Raw genomic sequence first — 17649 nt, 5'->3', positions numbered from 1 at the left:
TCTTTCCAGTGACAGGAGCATCTGGTGTCCCTGAGAATAACCCACCTTGTACTGTGAACATCCCTATTGCACCAATCCACAGCTCGGCTCAAGCTATTTCCCCCACACAGAATATTGGGCTGGTGCAGTCCCTACTGGCCAGTCAGAATGTGCAGCTTGATGTCCTGACCAATCAGACGACAGCTGTGGGAGCAGCAGAACATATAGGTGATAATTCGACCCAGTACCCAATCCCCAACCGGTACTCCAACCCTGGACAGGTGATTTTTGGAGGTGTGGAAATGGCCCGCATCATTCAGAACCCTCCTCAGTTGCCCTTGCCACCGCCCCCACCACCGCCGCCGCCACCACCACCACCACCACCACTACCACCACCACTACCACCACCACCACAGGGGGTCATGCAGCTGACTATGGTGGACCATGGAGACCGAGACCATGAGCACCTGCAGAAGTCAGCCAAGGCCCTGCGGCCAGTGCCTCAGTTAGCTGCTGAGGGGGATGCAGTAGTCTTCAGTGCCCCCCAGGAGGTCCAGGTGACAAAAATGAATCCCCCACCCCCCTATCCAGGAACTATCCCTGCTGCCCCAACCACAGCTGCACCCCCACCCCCTCTGCCACCACCTCAGCCCCCAGTGGATGTGTGCTTGAAGAAGGGGGACTTCTCCCTCTACCCTACATCAGCACATTACCAGCACCCCCTAGGCTATGAGAGGATCACTACTTTTGACAGCAGTGGCAATGTGGAGGAGGTGTGTCGGCCTCGTACTCGGATGCTCTGCTCCCAGAACACCTATACCCTTCCCGGCCCAGGCAGCTCAGCCACCTTGAGGCTCACAGCTACTGAGAAGAAGGTCCCCCAGCCGTGCACCAGTGCTACCCTGAACCGCCTCACTGTCCCTCGATATTCCATCCCCACAGGGGACCCACCCCCATATCCTGAGATTGCTAACCAGCTGGCCCAAGGGCGGGGCACTGTCCAGAGACTGGATAGCAGCCTCATCCATGCTACCCTTAGGAGAAACAACCGTGAGGTTGCCCTTAAAATGGCCCAGCTGGCTGACAGCTCCCGGCCCCCACTGCAGCCCCTGGCCAAGCCCAAGGGTGGCCCTGCTGGGGCTGTGGCACAGCTCACAACACGACCCCCACCAGCCCTGTACACCTGCAGCCAATGTAGTGGTGCAGGGCCCAGCTCACAGTCAGGTGCCATCCTGGCCCATGCCGTCAGCACTTCTCCACTGGCTTCCCAGTCCTCCTACAGTCTCCTGAGCCCACCTGACAGCACCCGTGACCGTACTGACTATGTAAACTCAGCCTTCACAGAAGATGAGGCCCTGTCCCAGCACTGTCAGCTGGAGAAGGCCCTGAGGCACCCCACACTACCGGAAGCTGCTGTCACCTTGAAGCGGCCTCCCCCTTACCAGTGGGACCCTGTGCTGGGCGAGGACATTTGGGTTCCCCAGGAAAGGACAGCTCAGCCTGCAGTGCCCAATCCTTTGAAACTGCCCCCTCTGATTCTAGGGCAGGGACAGCACCTGGATGTTGCCCGGGTACCTTTTGTCTCCCCCAAGTCTCCCACTAGCCCTACTGCCACTTTCCAGACAGGCTATGGGATGGGAGTGCCATTTCCAGGAAGCTATAACAACCCCCCCTTGCCTGGAGTGCAGGCTCCCTGCTCCTCCCCCAAAGATGCCCTGGCCCCAACACAATTTGCACAACAGGAGTCTGCCGTCATCCTTCAGCCAGCGTACCCACCCAGCCTCTCCTATTGCACCTTGCCCCCCATGTACCCAGGAAGCAGCACATGCTCCAGTTTACAGCTGCCACCTGTCGCCTTGCACCCATGGAGTTCCTATAGCACCTGCCCGCCCGTGCAGAACCCCCAGGGCACTCTCCCACCCAAGCCCCACTTGGTGGTGGAGAAACCCCTTGTGTCCCCACCACCAGCTGACCTCCAAAGCCACATGGGCACTGAGGTGATGGTAGAGACCACAGACAACTTCCAAGAAGTCCTCTCCCTGACAGAAAGCCCAGTCCCCCAGCGGACAGAAAAATTTGGAAAGAAAAACCGAAAGCGCCTGGACAGCCGAGCAGAGGAAGGAAATGTTCAGGCCATTACTGAGGGCAAAGTAAAGAAGGAGGCTAGGACTTTGAGTGACTTTAATTCTCTCATCTCCAGTCCCCGCCTAGGAAGAGAGAAAAAGAAAGTGAAGAGTCAGAAAGACCAACTGAAGTCAAAGAAGTTGAACAAAACAAACGAATTCCAGGACAGCTCAGAGAGTGAGCCTGAGCTATTCATTAGTGGGGATGAGCTGATGAACCAGAACCAGGGCAGCAAGAAGGGGTGGAAGAGCAAGAGGAGCCTTCGGACAGCCAGCGAGCTAGAGGAATTCAAGTGCCGCAAAGCCAGTGAGAAGGAGGACGGGCGGCTGGGTAGCCAGGGATTTGTGTATGTGATGGCCAACAAGCAGCCTCTGTGGAACGAGGCCACACAGGTGTACCAGCTGGATTTTGGAGGGCGGGTGACTCAGGAGTCAACCAAGAACTTCCAGATCGAGTTGGAAGGGCGGCAGGTAAGGAAGTTGCAACATTGTGACCACAGGGTGAAGGATCTCAGTGCTTTGCCCCCATGGGAGCACTTGTCAAAAGCCAAAGCAAGAAAGGAAAACAGCAGATATCTCTTAGGTGCAGCCAGTTGGGTTTATAATGTACCCACTGTAGTCTTTTATGTATTTTTTCTCATATTCCATGAGATTTGTAAAGAAAACTCACGGCACCCCTCATGGCACCTGCTCTCTCAGAGGCAGGAGCTTCCCAGCATTTGGTTCTTGTTGGAGCCAAAAAAAATTTTATCAGATATGCAAAGAACATGTTTATACTTCTACTTACTGATGTTTCCATTTGAGGCATCGTATATTCCTTTTTCCTGAGGAACTGTCTCATAGGTTGTGCTGTCTGCTTCTATTAGAGGCCAGCTGGTCTGGTTGCTTCTTTTCCTCCTTTGTTTCTTTTTGTGTCTTTGTTCTCTTCCACCCCCTCCCACCATATAATGCTGTCTAAAAGGATTGACAGCAGTTAGTATATTCTAGACTTCAATACCCTTACTCAGCTGTGATGAGTAAGAAAGCTGTCCTTTCTGTCTGAGGAATGTTAGTTTCCTTTACCCCACCTTCCATTCCTACACGTACAAACCCATGAACTTTCCCTATCCCCTTTTCCCAGTTAAAGCAGTCTTCATTGGTGATTTTGTTATGCCAATAAGTAGCATTCACAGCTGAGCTTAGTATGACAGTTTAATTAGTATGGGTGTTTTTCTTAGACACTTTAATTTCCTAGTTTTTCTTTGTTTTCTTGTTGCTTATTTCTTGTACTTATTACTAAGTCATTCCCTCAGCTCTCTGACAAAAGGTAAGTCTTCTCTGGGTACAGCTCTGCATAGTGGGTGAGTTGTCAGTTGTCCCTACTCCAGCCTACATAGCTGCTTAACCCTGCTGTGTAACTTCCCTCTTTGCTGTGCTGGAAATTCCATTCTCCTCCCAATTTCTAATTCACATTTCAGTTAGTTCACTTATCAACATTTATCAAATATCTGTTATGTACCTGACAGTCTTCTAAGCCAGCGATTGTAGCCTGTGTAGCCCATGGGTCAATCTAGCCTGTTGCTTCTGTTGGTAAATAGTTTTTTTGAAATGTAGCCCTGCTAACTCATTTGATAAGTATATTGTGCTCCTTTCATCTGATATTAGCAGAGTTGAGTGGGTATGGCAAAGACTATGCAACCTGCAAAGCCTAAAATTTTTATCATAACCCTTTGTAGAAAATGTGCCAACCCCTGCTCTAAGTGTGAAATTACAACAGAAAATAAAACAAGGCTGTCACTGCCATCATGGAGTTTCCAAAAGTGGGAGAAAGACCACAAATGAGTCAGTATATATCCTACAACATAATGTTGTAACCTCATGTCCTATGGCTACAGAAAGTAGCATGGTCACATGTGCAGTGGGGTGCAGAGGAGGAGCTTGATGGGAAGGAGGTTGTGATATCCTGGAAAAGGGGTGGGGAGACCCTTTCTGAGGCAGAGACATTCTACAGTTTCACTTGATACTTACTTCTGTGAATCCCTTTAGCTTGTAGATTCTCCTTTTTCTTCTCTCTCTGTCCTTTGTGAAGAACCTACTTCATTGACCTACAGAGTTCCCTGTATTCTGTATTACGCTTATAGCCTCCCCTTTCATTATGTCACAAATTCCTGTTGTTTCCTACAAAGTTGTTAGATTAGAAGCTTGATCAGATTCAGTCTCTTTTGTTAGCAGATCTATCTCACAGATTGTGCTGTCTGCTTCCATCAGGAGCTGGCAGGTCTGGTGACCTATTTCCCACCTTGTTTTCCTCTTATGCTTTGTTCCTCACCTCCCACCACCACCACCAGGTGATGCAGTTTGGGCGGATTGACGACAATGCGTACATTCTAGACTTCCAGTACCCCTTCTCAGCTGTGCAGGCCTTCGCAGTTGCCCTGGCCAATGTGACTCAGCGCCTCAAATGAAGAGACTGGTGTGGGGAGGAGATGCCAAGGAGCCTTTGGAGGAAGAGCCCATGTGGCTGGATGCCCAGGAAGACCAGAGACAACTTTGCAACTGGATGAGCCCATGAGGCCAAGAAGAGACACACTGACCATTAGGCGTGGTTGTTTATTTGGTTATCCTTATGGTCTGTCTTTCTTTTCTTCTTTTAGTAGAATGGCATTTGGAAGCCAAGAGTGTCTAGTGCCTGTTGTTCTTTCAGGAAATGTAGCTTGGCCGTCAAATGTTCTACTGAGTTTGCTTCTCAGCAACCAGGACAAGGGCCTTTGAAGAGAAGACAGACTGCCTTCTAGCCTGCTGTTCTTTTAGGAGAAGTGTGCATTAGTGTTCATTCCCCACAACATCTGGCCTTTATGCAAAACAAAAACCTGAAGCCTGAAGATTCAGGTTCTCTTGAGGAGGGCTGCATTTAATTCACATATTTTATGCTACCTCCAAAAAGTGACTTGACGAATGAAGGGCCTTTGGGCAAATGCACTGTATTTGACTAATGCAAGTAGGCTCTGTATGGGGGTGATAAATCAGGATAAATGTGATTTGGTCATCAAGGGTGTTGGGGAAGGGCTGATGGGTGAGGAGGAATAGACAGGCTCTGCAGACACCTGGGTGACTCAATGGTATGACTTGTACAAGGGCCACACTCCTCTTCCAAAGATGTTTATATTGGAAGACTACTGGTCTCATCATATGTCAGTGTTTTGTAGGATCAAGGATGATTAAGTAAGATTGACTTGAGAAGGTAGGGCACAGTAGTGGAAAGATCCCAGCCTAGGGGAGGGCTAAGGATTTTCTCCGTGTGGTATTCACTAGATCCCCCACTTTCTGAGAAACACCCTCTTTATCTCATTCTTTAATCTGGAATACACTACTATAAAAATGATCTTTCCCATTAGGTATCATTGTTCTATCCTTTCTCAGAGTGTGGGTGGGACTTGTATTAAAATCACTCCTTTCCTCCTGTTGGCTACATTAAAATTCAAATGACTAGAAATGTAAAAATTAGAAATGTAACCAAAAATAATTTTAAGCATTTGTCAGGTATTAAAATATAGAGGTGTGGTCACATCTTGGACAGAAATTCCATACTCTTCTCTAAGAAAAACAAAAGCTGTTTATTAACTGTATGGACTGTTTACTGAGGAAATAAACCACTGGGAAAACATTGTTAAAATTATTAAGCTTAGGGCAATTGGTTAAGTTTTGGGTTTGTTTTTTGTTTTTTTTTTCGTTGTTGTTATTGTTGATGTTGTTGTTGTTGTTTGAGACAAGATCTCACTATGTAGTTCAGCCTGGCCTTGAATTCACTATGTAGCCCAAGCTGGTCTTGAACTCACGGCAATCTTCCTGTCTCAGCCTCCCGAGTGCTGGATTACAGGCATGCTACACCATGCCTGGCTTGTTTTGGGTTTTTAACTTCCTACATTTGGTTTAAAAATTAGGGAAGAAAGTGGCCCATTCCTTTCTCAGCAAAATGACAACACTCTCCATTCTTTCCAAACTCCTGGTTGTTTCTAAGCAACCAGGACAAGGGTCTTTGAAGAAAATACAAACTGCCTCCTAGCCTGCTGTCAAGGCTATACTAACAAGTTTTGTAAATATGGTGGAGGATATAGCCCAGCTAATACTGGAGTTTTCCATTTTATAATGAAAAATATTGGGCCCAATTCTTTGGTAGGTGTGGCATTTAGGGTAGAGTTTCAACTTGATTGGCTTTGAGATCTCCAGAGATTGGTGAAACACACTTGTAGGTGTGTCTGGGTGAGTTGTGAAGGCATGGTGTTGGGATCTGTGTGTAGTCCCTTGCCTCTTCCTTTCTGGCACTTTTTCTCTGCTTTTTCTAAGAGCTAAACAGCTTTGTTCCACTACACCCTTCTGCCATGATGTCTCTCTTTGGAGCCATCCCATCATAGATTGAAACTGTGAGCAAATCGAACCTCTCCTCCTTTAAGTTTTGAATGTTGGGTATTGTGTCTCAGCAATGAAAAAACTGATGAATATGGTGAATAAATTTTTCCAGAAATTAGCAATGTATTCAAAATTATCTCATTCTTATACAAGTTTCTGTAGCTTGATATGATGTTTCAGTGCTTATTAGTTGTGCAATAAGTTATATCCTGTTTTGGAAATAATTTAAATGCTAATCTCATTTTGTTTTCCAAGAGATGATTATTTATCTTGCTTTTCATAGTATTCTTAGGAATTATTTTGTTACTATGTATTGGTGACTTATGCCCATTTTATTATTTATTCAGAAAAACAATACCTTTGTAATGACTTATTTGGTAGCAGTATATTTTGCTGCAAGAAATAAAGAGGATATGATGTTTTTGCTGGATAACTTGTAACTTTTTCTAATTGGGAAAATCCTATTAATCTTTTTAAGTAATTCTTTTCAATTTTCTGGAATTGATTGTATACAAAGGAGAATATTTCTTTGATATAGCATACCCTAAAATAATATTTCCCCTTACTTTGAAAAATGTTTTTAATAAAAAGTAATGGATAATAAGAAATGAGAAAAGGAGAGCTGTTAGATAAGAGTAGCAAAGGAAGGAACTATTAAGAAAATAAGCTTCATTTTTCAGTTCTGATTAGTTTTTGAGCTATAAACCACAGAAGAGTACATTTTAGAACTTTTCTTAATAAGAACAAATACAGGGGAAATCAGTCCCCAAAAGAAATTTGCCTTACAGGCAGACCTATCCCTGCAGCAGCTGCCAGCACATTCCGCCCACCCCAGGCTGAGGGAGAATGAATCTCACCTGCCAGACCAGGCAGAATCTGTGGCTGCAGCTGTTGTGATATGGTGTCTTTCTAATTAAGGTAGTGGTTTTACTTTAAAAATTCCTTTCCATCAGTCTCAGTTGATAAAATACTATTAAAGTTAGGACTTTAAGCAGCAGAATTCTAAGTACATCATGTTTATTAATACCAATTTATGAATGTCAAGATACCTCATTGACTTCCTAAATTTAAAAACATTAGTCCAGTAAAAAGTCAATTATGTAAAGACTTTTTGAGGGAAATGGTATATTAACAAACATAAAACCAATTTTGAATTTGTTTAGCTCTAACTTTTTCAAACCAAAGGTGTCATGGGTATGTGCACAAAAATACCCAGTGAATGTATATCCTGAGAAAAATTGGGACCAAAGAAGCAGGAAATTCTGAAAGCTCTAATGGCAATGTAAATCACAGACTTTCGCAGGTTGGCATTTTTCATCCATAGCTGTTTCATCCAGTTGCTTCCACATCAAGTCCCCCACACAGACATGCAAAAACGTAATTTTCATTCTGTCATCACAGCAGATGACCAGAAGGCCCCAGAGGTGAGCCTGCTCTGCCCTAAGGTAGGAGGGTGACAAATCCCTGGGAGTGTCAGACTTCTCTCTTCATCCGTAAATTACAAGAGATGTCTGAAGAATCTTCTCTACTCCCTTCCAGTTCCAATAGCCCAGGAATTCAGAATTGAAAAGTTTAATCTTCCCACTTCACAAGCGTAGAAAGTATGTTTCAGAACATTGTCTTTTTCTAGAGCATTTCTTTTCCTGAGTCTATGAGCCGTCTACTGAATATAAACCAGTGCACTTAACATAATATCTTTAGAAATGCATTTGGATTCATGCTTGTTCTTGAAAAATTACTCAGAAGCACTGATTCCAGGCAAGACAGAAGAGTCCTCTATGAGTGTGCCCTACTCACTGGCTGTCCTTGAGAACAGATCTAAAATAAGTGCCCACTTGCCTTCAGAACCCGAGGGTGGATTCAAAAAGAATGGAAGAGTATAAACTTAGGTGGACTTGCAATCTTTAGTGTGTTTCAAGTATCACACCACCTTCAAATTCAAAAGGTTTCTTGAAAAGGAACTTGTGAAAAAAAGAACACATAGTGTACCTGTGTGGACTGCAGATTACTTGGCCAAGTCTACGGTTGTGGACAAAAGTTAGCTGAGACAGAACATGTCAGAAATGTCGTTTGAGTTCCTAGGAGTTTGTACACACACGCAACTCAGAACTCTACGCCATTTGTGTATTTACTTATCTCTGGCTGATAAACTCTGAAGGGTTGTGGCTTATTTTGTTTTCATTTTCTTTGGCTTTGTGCAATTTTCTTGTGACTTTACTTGTACCTGTATTTTCTGTTTATAAGTTCTTTTTAAAGGAAGAGATAGGATTCTAAGATCTCATTTATTGTAGATAAAAAAAATTTTTTTCATGTTGTAGAAAAGCATGGATTATGCGTAAAAAAAGGCACTGTATTATTTACCAAAGGGGTATTGTTTTTGCATTTGTTTATAAATGCATTATTTTGGTACTGTAAATTTGGACACAATTTTTTAGTTTATTACTACTGGCACTTTCTCTTTTCTTCTTTACTTTCTACCTCTTTCTTTCCTCCTTCCTTCCTCTCTCTTTCTTTCTTTCTTTCTTTCTTTCCCTCCTCTCTTTCTTTCCCCTCCCATAAGTGTGCAGTGCAGGTCCCAGACCATACAAGACCACCAGCATGTTCTTGTCGAGACCGTGAGAATGGTGTGCACTGCTTTGTGTGCCTAAGTTCCACTAATTTTTTTTTAATTTAACATTCTGTTTGTTTCACTTTCCAAGCAAGATCTGTTGAGATTTCCAACTGCATTTCAGTGAACTCTTATTTTCTTCTCTTCTTATGTATTTTGTGTATTAGATTGTGCAGAAGGTATTCTAGAAGGCATTAATGGTTTCCATTCACAATGATGTGGTTTGTCCAACATATTTTGTTTTTCTAATTGAGATGGTTTAATCTTATTATTCCTTGATGATTTAAAATTGTAAGAGTTGTCCAGCTATTACTTAATAAAATTTTGCAGATCAAAAAAATCAACAGCTTGTGTGCAGAATTCAGATGTGGATCTTGAGTGCTTTGAGAAGAAATCACCTCACCACTGGCATGACTTTCATTTGCTTCCTGGGTCCCTGGGATACTGCCAGCTGTAATTTGAGACCCAAGGACCCTCTCGTTGTGTCGCACACTTTGGGAGGTCAGAAATTGTTTTGTCTTCTTGATGAATTGAATTACCTTTTTTTTTTTAAAGAGGACTTGATTGAGAATGCATTTGTGTAGCACCTAAAAGATCAAAGGTGCTAAATATATCAACACCTTCTTTGTTACTTTGTAGGAAACTTAATAAAACCAAATTTTAAGCAATTCAGCTATAAACTACTAATATAACTGTTAATTGTTATTACTAATAACTACTTGCAAACCTCCTTTCTTTCCCCTGTAGTTTCTTTTGATTGCAGGAAGCTGAGACATCCTAGATGTATCTGTGAGCACTTTGTGTACATATATCCACAACTATCCCTTTGATCTCTTTCAGCAGTGAAAATAGACATGTCACGATTAGGACTTTAGGGAACAGAAGAACCCAAACCCCACTGTCAACTCTAACAAATTCTAATTATGAATTATTTTTAACTAATTGTAAGATTATAAATTTATGAGATAATAGTAATAGTTATACATGGCTAACTTCCTTGAATTTTGTGTAAGAATCAAAATGTATCTCATTTTATTATGAAAGCTCATGAGCTTTGAGTTATATTCTTTACATCTTCATCACTTAGTCCAAGTAGCAAAGGAGATCTGCCAAATTCAAGCCCTTCCCTAACCACCACTCCTCCCACAAACAAAAACTGTTAACAAACAGTTCTTACCTGGGTCTGTTGGAAATGTTCATGTCTAGAATTGCTGTCTCCACCAGTTTTGGGACCAGTGTTTACAGAAGTGACTTAAATTCAAAGCCCTGGTAAAAGAATTTAGCAAATCCTTTTCCTCCTCAAACTTACTTTGTGAAGGATGTATTCTATTTTTATTCTACTTTTCACTGTTCTTTTCCTGGTAGCATTAAAAGGATAGGGAGTCAATTTAACTCTCCTATCCTAACCCCAAAAACTCAACATAGAAATGACTGCCTCATAGAGACTACATTGCAATTTTCCAAGGATATAGAGATACTAACCATAGCTAAATCTAATTCTATTATGAAGTGGATGCCTTTTGCCTCCCTTTCTTTCAGTAGTAAATTGGAGCATTAAGAGGTTGAAATTTCTAGATTCCATAGAAGAAAACCAATCCTGAAGCCAGGCATGGTCATGTACACCTGTAATCTCAGCACTTAAGTAAGGCAGGAGGACTGTAAATATAAGAGTCGGCTGAGCCACATAGACCATGTCAAAACAAAACAAAACAATCCCAATATGGAATCTAAGATTTCTAGGTCTTGTTACTGAATAGACCTAGTGGATTTCCAGCTTCTCTAGTGTTTAGTAATGATTTGTCTGTAATGAGCTATGAATTATTTACACTTAGTCATTCTTCAGGAAAAGAAGTATTATAGATGGGCCACCTTGCCCCCTTCTCAGCTCAAGATTTGAGTACTCAATTCAGTACTTTTGAATTTTCAAAAGACTGATAATTTAGCTCAGGCTGTATTATTCACCCAGACAACACAAAGGCACAAGTCTGTGAATTTCTTTCTCTACGTATTCTAGAACTAGTTGTCGATTGTCTTAAAGTGAAACTATGATGTGCAGAATAGGGTCATTTCTTAGATCTACTACTTGAAGCTCCTGTTAGACAAAAGGCTTCCGCTGAAAAAGGTGCTCCAGTATGTAGACCAGGGCCCATGGAGACCTTAGGATAGGTGTGGAGAAAGGGTCTGCCTTGTCCCTTCTGTTTCCTACTGGGCTTGCTGCTTTCCTCATCACTTCTCTCCACTGGGTGTGTGTTCTTGTGTTAAGGCGGACATCAGTACCACCTCTTGGTGCTTCTCTTGAGGGAATGGGAGCCTTCGATGAAGTTTTGAGACTTTCCTTGAAACTTACCATTGAGGCAAGCTCTTGCAGGAATTATAGGACTTTAAAGGAGAAATTACTGGGTTTGTCCTAAAAAGAAATGTCTTAAGAATTTGTTAAACTTTAGCTACCGTCAAGACGGTGTCCACTTTGCAAAGCACTTTTTTCTTCTTTGCAGTGTGGACTCTCTGTGCCTTCTCTTAGGTTGGTGTTAATCAGAAATTCAGGTGTCTCATTTGCCATTTAGTTCATCCTCCATTCCAGGGATTTCCTAAGCCCAGTGATTTTGCAGCCTTTTCACTGCATGCACACCCTATCCCCCCAAAGAGATAGAGTAGCTTAGAGATCAAGGCTGTCTTCAGATCAGTGCCCCAATCTGCTAATAGGTTGTCATCTCTTGATAATGCAAACCATGCCCACCCTGGAACCCTTAGTGTATGGGAAGACCCTGGTGTTTCCTCTTTATCTCTCTACTCCAAAAATAAACAGTGCCCAGTCCCATTCAGTGCAAGGAATGAGGCCTTTAGGCCTTTCAAGTGGTCTGTGATTTCTCCTTTCACGTGAACCATATGTCTTCTGCGTCACCAGTTGTCACCTCAAGGGTGTTCTACAAACCTCCCATTAAAAGCTTGCACTTTTTTCCACCACCTGCCTGGCAAGTGCAAGGTCCTAAGTTCGATCCCCAGTACCAAAAATAAACACAGAGGGCTGGGGATTTAGCTCAGTGGTTTCACCGCCTGCTGCGCAAGCGCAAGGACCTGAGTTCGATCCCCGGTACCAAAAATAAAATTAAAATTAAAATAAAAGCTTGCACTTCGGAGCTAGATGTGGTAGCACACATCTGTAATCCCACACCCTAGAAGGCTAAGGCAGGAGGATCACAAGTTCAAGCCTAGCCTGGGCAACTTAGCAAAATTTAAGATGAGGGCCGGGGATTTAGCTCAGTGGTTCTGCTGCCTGCCTTGCAAGCGCAGGGACCAGAGTTCAATCCCTGGTAAAAAGAAAAAAAAAATTAAGATGAAAAAGGGTTGGAGATGTAGGTCAGTGTGAAAGCTGTGAGTTAAATCCCCAGTAACCCCCCCCCCCCGCCGCAAAGTTTGCATTTTGGCTCAGTAGTAGTGCAGTTCCTTTTCTTCTTGAGTCTGGTGTGACAAACTGGAACTTTTCTAATGTCACTTTTTTTTTCCTCCCTAATAGAAAGGCAGCCCAAACACCTGAGTACATGCCGCACAAACATAACTCCTACAGTAATGTAATTCACAGTAATAAATTTCTGTGCTCAAGCCCATGAGGTCCTCTCCTTTCTGCCTTCTGAAGTACCTGCTACTGACTGAAGGAGGCTCTTAAGTCCTAGGAGTTTGGTTTCTTACCTATTTTAGGAGTTTTGTTTGTTTGTTTTTAGGTTCACGGGATCAAACTTGGGACCTTGCACTTGCGAGGCAGGTGGCAGAACCACTGAGCTAAATCCCCGGCCCTGTATTAGGAGTTTTGACTCCTTTGTTGCAAATCCAAAAAGAAAACATTCCTCTGATAAAGAGCCATTAGAATAATCCATGGGCCCAATTTCCAGCAGTAATGAGAGAAGGCTTCTGTGGTAACCCCAGATCCCGTCATTTGGGAAGGGAAGATGTTCTGAATGCTGCAGTGTCCAGTTTATTGAGCTCTCAGGATCTCTGGTGTGGTCTTAAGCCACTTGTACTTGACCTCAGTAACTCCTGTCCATCACTGCCCTGCACTGTGGTCCCCCCCAAGCCCCCTCTGCTTCCAGGACCCCCCCATCCCCCAGTGAGCTAGTGAGCATTTTCTTTGCCTATACCCACACTTCTCATGGGTGCTAATGTAGACTCTATAACCCAGCCTGCACTCCAGGGAAATGGCAGGAGAGTAGGTACAACAGCCATTGGGCAGAAAAACCCTCATTCACAAGTACCTCCCAGGAAGAGATGATAGGTGGAACTAGACTAAACCAAACTGTATGTGTGTGTATTACTAGGGAGTGAACTCAGGGCCTTGGCATTGAGCTACATCTCCAGCCCTCCACCCCTTCTAAAACAGGACATTGCTAAATTGTCCACACTCCAAACCAACCTCAACCTCTTGAGACCATATCGCACAGACCTTATTGGGTTGTGGAATGTCACTTGCTATTTAGAGTCTGCATGAAAGTCAGCTAGAAGCAGCGACAGTCCAGTACCTCTCTCTGTCCCTGACCAGAGATCCCTGCAGTAGCCCTTTTCTCCACATCTTACTGTGACATGGCATGGGGTGTCTAGCTGTGTCGCTGGCTGTGCTAACCCAGTCTATCTTGCATACTGTTACAGGGAAATTCAAACTTGCATTATGAAGGTTCGATGATTGAGTCCGCCCAAACAGACTGATGAGAGATTGACAGGAGAGAAAGCATACAAACTGTGCATGGGAGCCACACAAAATTAAAACTCAAAGCCCAGGTGAAGCAGGGCATGGTAACATATGCCTAATAGTTCCAGCTTCTTGGGAAGCTGAGGCAAGAGGATCACTTGACCCCACATGCTCAAGGCCAGCTTGGGTAATGTAGTAAGTCTGTTTCTTTAAAAAATAAAAAAAATAGAAGAAGGGCCAGATGATTGAGACTTAAGAACTATCTTCATGGCAGAGAGGGAAGTGGGGGTTATATGCAATTTTGGAGGGGTAGTAAATTATTTTAAGGGAAGTAAACACAAAACACAAATTTTTCAGTTCTAGGTGCTTGATTTTCAGTCCCTTTTCCAATGTTAATCCTTGGTCAGTGAGATTTCAGCACAATTGCTTTCTCTCTGGAAAGGTAGCTTCCTTTGGATATGGTGTCCTCAAGGAAAGCCTCTCCATGAGCTTGGGGGTTAGGGGGAGAACTAAAAAGGGCAGAGGAAGATCAGACCTTGGTTCTATGCTGTTTGTCCATTTTTAGCATGTCAGTATCATTTTCTGAATCCCAATAATGTGGATCTTTCAAGATCATTCTTGAAAAAAGTGATTTATCTGTGCAGAACAAAGGAATGGTATTTGAAAACAGGTATTGAAAAACCAACCTGATGGTGCATGAGTACTAAGGGACTATTTTGTGGATCCTAGTACAGTACTTTATAAATCCTCAGTACATTGGTAGGGATGGCTAAAAATAATGCATTTACGCTAAGATTTTCTTGCATCCAAATGTCAGAACACAAGAATGCATGACTACTATTGTAGCGTCTTAAACCAAAGGTAGAAATGACATCAGCAACCCAACCCATGATAACAGTGAGTTGGACAAATAGAAAAGTACACTCTTGTGATGATGGTACATCCCTCTTGCCAGACCCTTTGGGGAAAGAAAATGGGGCTCAGGATGCACCACCCTAAAATACCACCTTGACATTTGAGAAAATGCCAGAAGCAGGGAAGTTACCCTCACCTTCCCCTAAAGCAGTCTGTGGTGAAACAGGCAACCTCCCCTTGAAGCAGGTCATAGGCCCTCATGACCTGGGGACCATGGAGATGCAGGAGATCAGGGAGCTTGTTCTAAGTCTGCCACCAAAAGGCCACTTGGCTTCTCTGGGTTTTGTTTTATTCAACTAAAAAATACTATTGAACTAAAAATTTCCCAGCCATGGTTATGAGCTCCAGAATATAGAGCAGAAGTGAACAACATAGAGGGGGCCTCTCTGAGGCTCCTCAAAATTGAAGCCCACTGGGAAAGTGAAGGTAATGTCTGGAATAAAGGCACACTGGACCACCGTGGTTGGTAAGTTGGTGGGATCAGCACCTCACATAGGAACTCGGACTTGCTTCAGGGGAAGGGCAGCTGGAACCTTCAGTAGAACCTTGCAGAGTTCAATCCTGCAGGAGGTCAGGGACCTCAACTTGGGCCTTGCAGCCAGAAATCAGCCTGAATCTCAGTGGACTACAGCTGGCTTGCTGAGACTAAACAACTTAGATCTGCACACTGCTGCCCACGTTGTCTACTGTGACAGCAGAGACATACCCTGCAGGAGGCCCTTTTTTTTTCTTTTTCATATATATATATATATATATAGTTTTTCTTTTTCTCCCTTCTTCTGCATTTTTCTCCCTCTTTGTTCCTGTTCCTATCCTATTTTGGATTTTCTCTTTCCTTCTCCCAATTGTCATTATTCTTATAGGAAAGTGAATACAGTTTCTGGCTTCCCTGTTGCTGTTAGTTTGTTCTGTTCTAGTCTTTGTTCCTTTGCTATGTCTTTTCCTCTTGTTTTCAACAATTTCCCAAAAGTTGCATGATTTTCCTGTGTCCTCTAGCCTCATTTCTTTTTCCTCTCCATCTTTCTCTCCCTCCCCAACTCCTTCTAAGTCCTCATCCCGAAGATAACATTGCTATATTGAAGAGTTTATGTACTACAAATGTATTTTGGGCTGGTCCTCGATTTTGTTGTAGTTCACGTGGTTAAAAGTGACAGCTACCACAAATTGTCATTTTCTAAGCTGTTTTTATTGCTATTGTTGATGCTGATTGTATCACTTGGGCTAAGGTGTTCTCCCTGGTATATTGAAAATGAGATTGCCTAAGAGTCATTAAAGACTCAAAGCCTAAAGACCAGCTATACCTGAAAGACACCTCTGAGAAGCAATCATTCCATAAGGGTTCTAAATACAAACAATAAAGATACAATAAGCAAGCTGGAGATTTAGCTCAGTGGTTTTGGCACCTGCTACGTAAGCGCAAGGTCCTGAGTTTGATCCCCAGTACCAAAAAAAAAAAAAAAAAGATACAATAAGCAATATCAAAGTATCAACCGAGTACCAAACAACAAACAGTACCAACAACAAAAATAGAAATGAGAAGACACCTAAACAAGGTGCAAACCCAGACTTCCAGCTTACCACAGACAAATTCTGGGGGCAATGAAGTGGAAAAATTTGATAACCACCTGGACACCCTGAACTGATAGGCACAGGAAGTAACAAAACAGATGAACAAGGCTTTAGAAAAATTCAAAACAAATGATTTCAGACAGCTACAGAGATGGTGAGCAGAATGAAAGACATGATTAGAGACTCTAGAATAGAAACAGATAAAAAACAGTAGATGAGCTCAGGACCATGATGGAAGCCATGAATGCCCAGCATAGCAAAGAAATGGAAACCATGAATGCCCAACATAGGAAAGAAATGGAATCCATGAAACAGATTCAAACAGATATCCAGGAGATTAAAAACTCCATCAAAAGTATTAACAGCAGAATGAGCCAATGTGAAGATAGAATATGAGATACAGGATGCAGGATTGTGGTTAGTGACCATGAAAAGAGAAATTTCTTAAAAATAGTAAGGGAGGTGGCCGGGGATTTAGCTCTGTGGTTCCAGCGCCTCCCTCACAAGTGCAGGGACTGGAGTTCAATCCCTGGTACCAAAAAAACAAAACAAAAAAATATATATATATAGGGACCATTAGAAAGTGGTCTAGCAGTTGGTAGATGATATAAAGAAAAATAACATAAGACAGTTCATGAAAAAGCAGGAGAAAGTATGAGTGACATAAACTGTTCACAGAATAATGGCAGAAAACTTTCCAAGCAGAGGAAAAAGAATTTGATATACAGTAAGTGAGGCATATAGGACTCCAACTAGCCACGATTAAAAAAAAATCCACCTATACATATACTAATCAAGATCACAGAAACCCAACCGAAGAAAAAAATCCTACAAGCAGTTAGAGAAAGGAAACAAATCACATAGAAATGAAAGCCCATCAGAATCACAGCAGACTTTTCAACACAAACCCTCAAGTCAAGGAGAGCCTGGAGTGAGGTATTTCAAGCCCTAAAAGAAAATCACCTCCAACCTAGATTTCCAAAATTATCTTTCAGAATAGATGAGGAAGTCAGATACTTCCACAACAAAACACCTGAGAAACTTCATGAACACCAAACCAGCACTCTGAACAATTCTAAACAATATCCTAGAAAAAGACAATGAGGGTCACAATTCCATGAGGCCCAACAGAGTGAAACCATCAGGCAAGGCAAGAAATTAAAGGTAAAGGGAGAAAAATTTAAAAAGACCCAACAAAAGGAAAATATCATGAGAAGGATAAATCAATATGTATCAATTATAACCATCAATTTTTTTTGTTTGTTTGTTTTTGGTACCGGGGATTGAACTTGGGTCCTTGCGCTTGCGTAGCAGGCAGTGAAACTACCAAGCTAAATACCTGGCTCTATAACCATCAGTGTTAATGGCCTCAATTCACTAATCAAAGAAAT

General features: G+C 42.8%; 1 protein-coding gene across 8 annotated transcripts in view; it reads left to right on the top strand.

The window, feature by feature from the left end:
• The window catches only part of Tulp4 (TUB like protein 4), a 224590-nt gene extending 208429 nt beyond the window's left edge, over nucleotides 1-16161 (top strand). For 6 of the 8 annotated variants that reach the window (XM_021251970.2, XM_021251971.2, XM_004874556.4 and 3 more), the window contains one exon: nucleotides 10-16161. In XM_021251970.2, the coding sequence (XP_021107629.2) occupies nucleotides 10-2930 (2921 nt within the window). In that variant the 3' untranslated portion in view covers nucleotides 2931-16161. The remainder of the gene's footprint in view (nucleotides 1-9) is intronic. The other 2 variants (XM_004874558.3, XM_004874557.3) reach the window with 1 other exon arrangement.
• The last annotated feature ends 1488 nt before the right edge of the window (nucleotides 16162-17649 follow it).

The sequence above is a fragment of the Heterocephalus glaber genome, unplaced genomic scaffold (genome assembly GCF_053883595.1).
Source record: "Heterocephalus glaber isolate CG9 unplaced genomic scaffold, H.glaber_assembly_v1.0 deba00001523, whole genome shotgun sequence".
NCBI classification, from domain to species: Eukaryota; Metazoa; Chordata; class Mammalia; order Rodentia; family Bathyergidae; genus Heterocephalus; species Heterocephalus glaber.
The sequence above is the reverse complement of the archived record's forward strand: the minus strand, read 5'-3'. Positions and strand labels throughout refer to the sequence as shown.